This window comes from Nestor notabilis, unplaced genomic scaffold (genome assembly GCF_000696875.1).
Source record: "Nestor notabilis isolate BGI_N333 unplaced genomic scaffold, ASM69687v1 scaffold8042, whole genome shotgun sequence".
Lineage (NCBI taxonomy): Eukaryota > Metazoa > Chordata > Aves > Psittaciformes > Psittacidae > Nestor > Nestor notabilis.
In genome coordinates this window covers 1-282 of record NW_009919632.1, presented here as the reverse complement: position 1 = coordinate 282, position 282 = coordinate 1, and the positions used below count along the sequence as shown (strand labels likewise).

Below are 282 nucleotides of genomic sequence, written 5' to 3'. Positions count from 1 at the left end.
TCCTCGCCCCACGCCACTGCAAGGCACTTGGGACAGAGTGCCTGGACTGGTGGGGACACAGGGGCTGTGCCTGGAGCTCTGTGTCCCCCGGCATGGAACTGGGAGCTTGATCAGACAGCTCCTGATCAGATTGTGGCTTTAACCTGGCATCTCTTGTGCTCTCTCTCTATAGATGACTGTAAGAACATCGCCAACATCATGAAGACACTGGCCCATAGAGGCTTCATCTTCAAGCAGACCTCCAAACCCTTTTGATCCCCAAGGCAAGCCAGGCAAGGGCTG

The 282-nt window shown here is 55.7% G+C and overlaps 1 protein-coding gene across 1 annotated transcript in view; it reads left to right on the top strand.

Moving 5' to 3' along the window:
- Positions 1 to 282, top strand: part of ERI3 (ERI1 exoribonuclease family member 3) — a 120,177-nt gene extending 119,895 nt beyond the window's left edge. Inside the window, exon 7 of the mRNA XM_010010316.1 lies at positions 173 to 282. Coding sequence (XP_010008618.1) covers positions 173 to 255 — 83 coding nt within the window. The 3' untranslated portion in view covers positions 256 to 282. The remainder of the gene's footprint in view (positions 1 to 172) is intronic.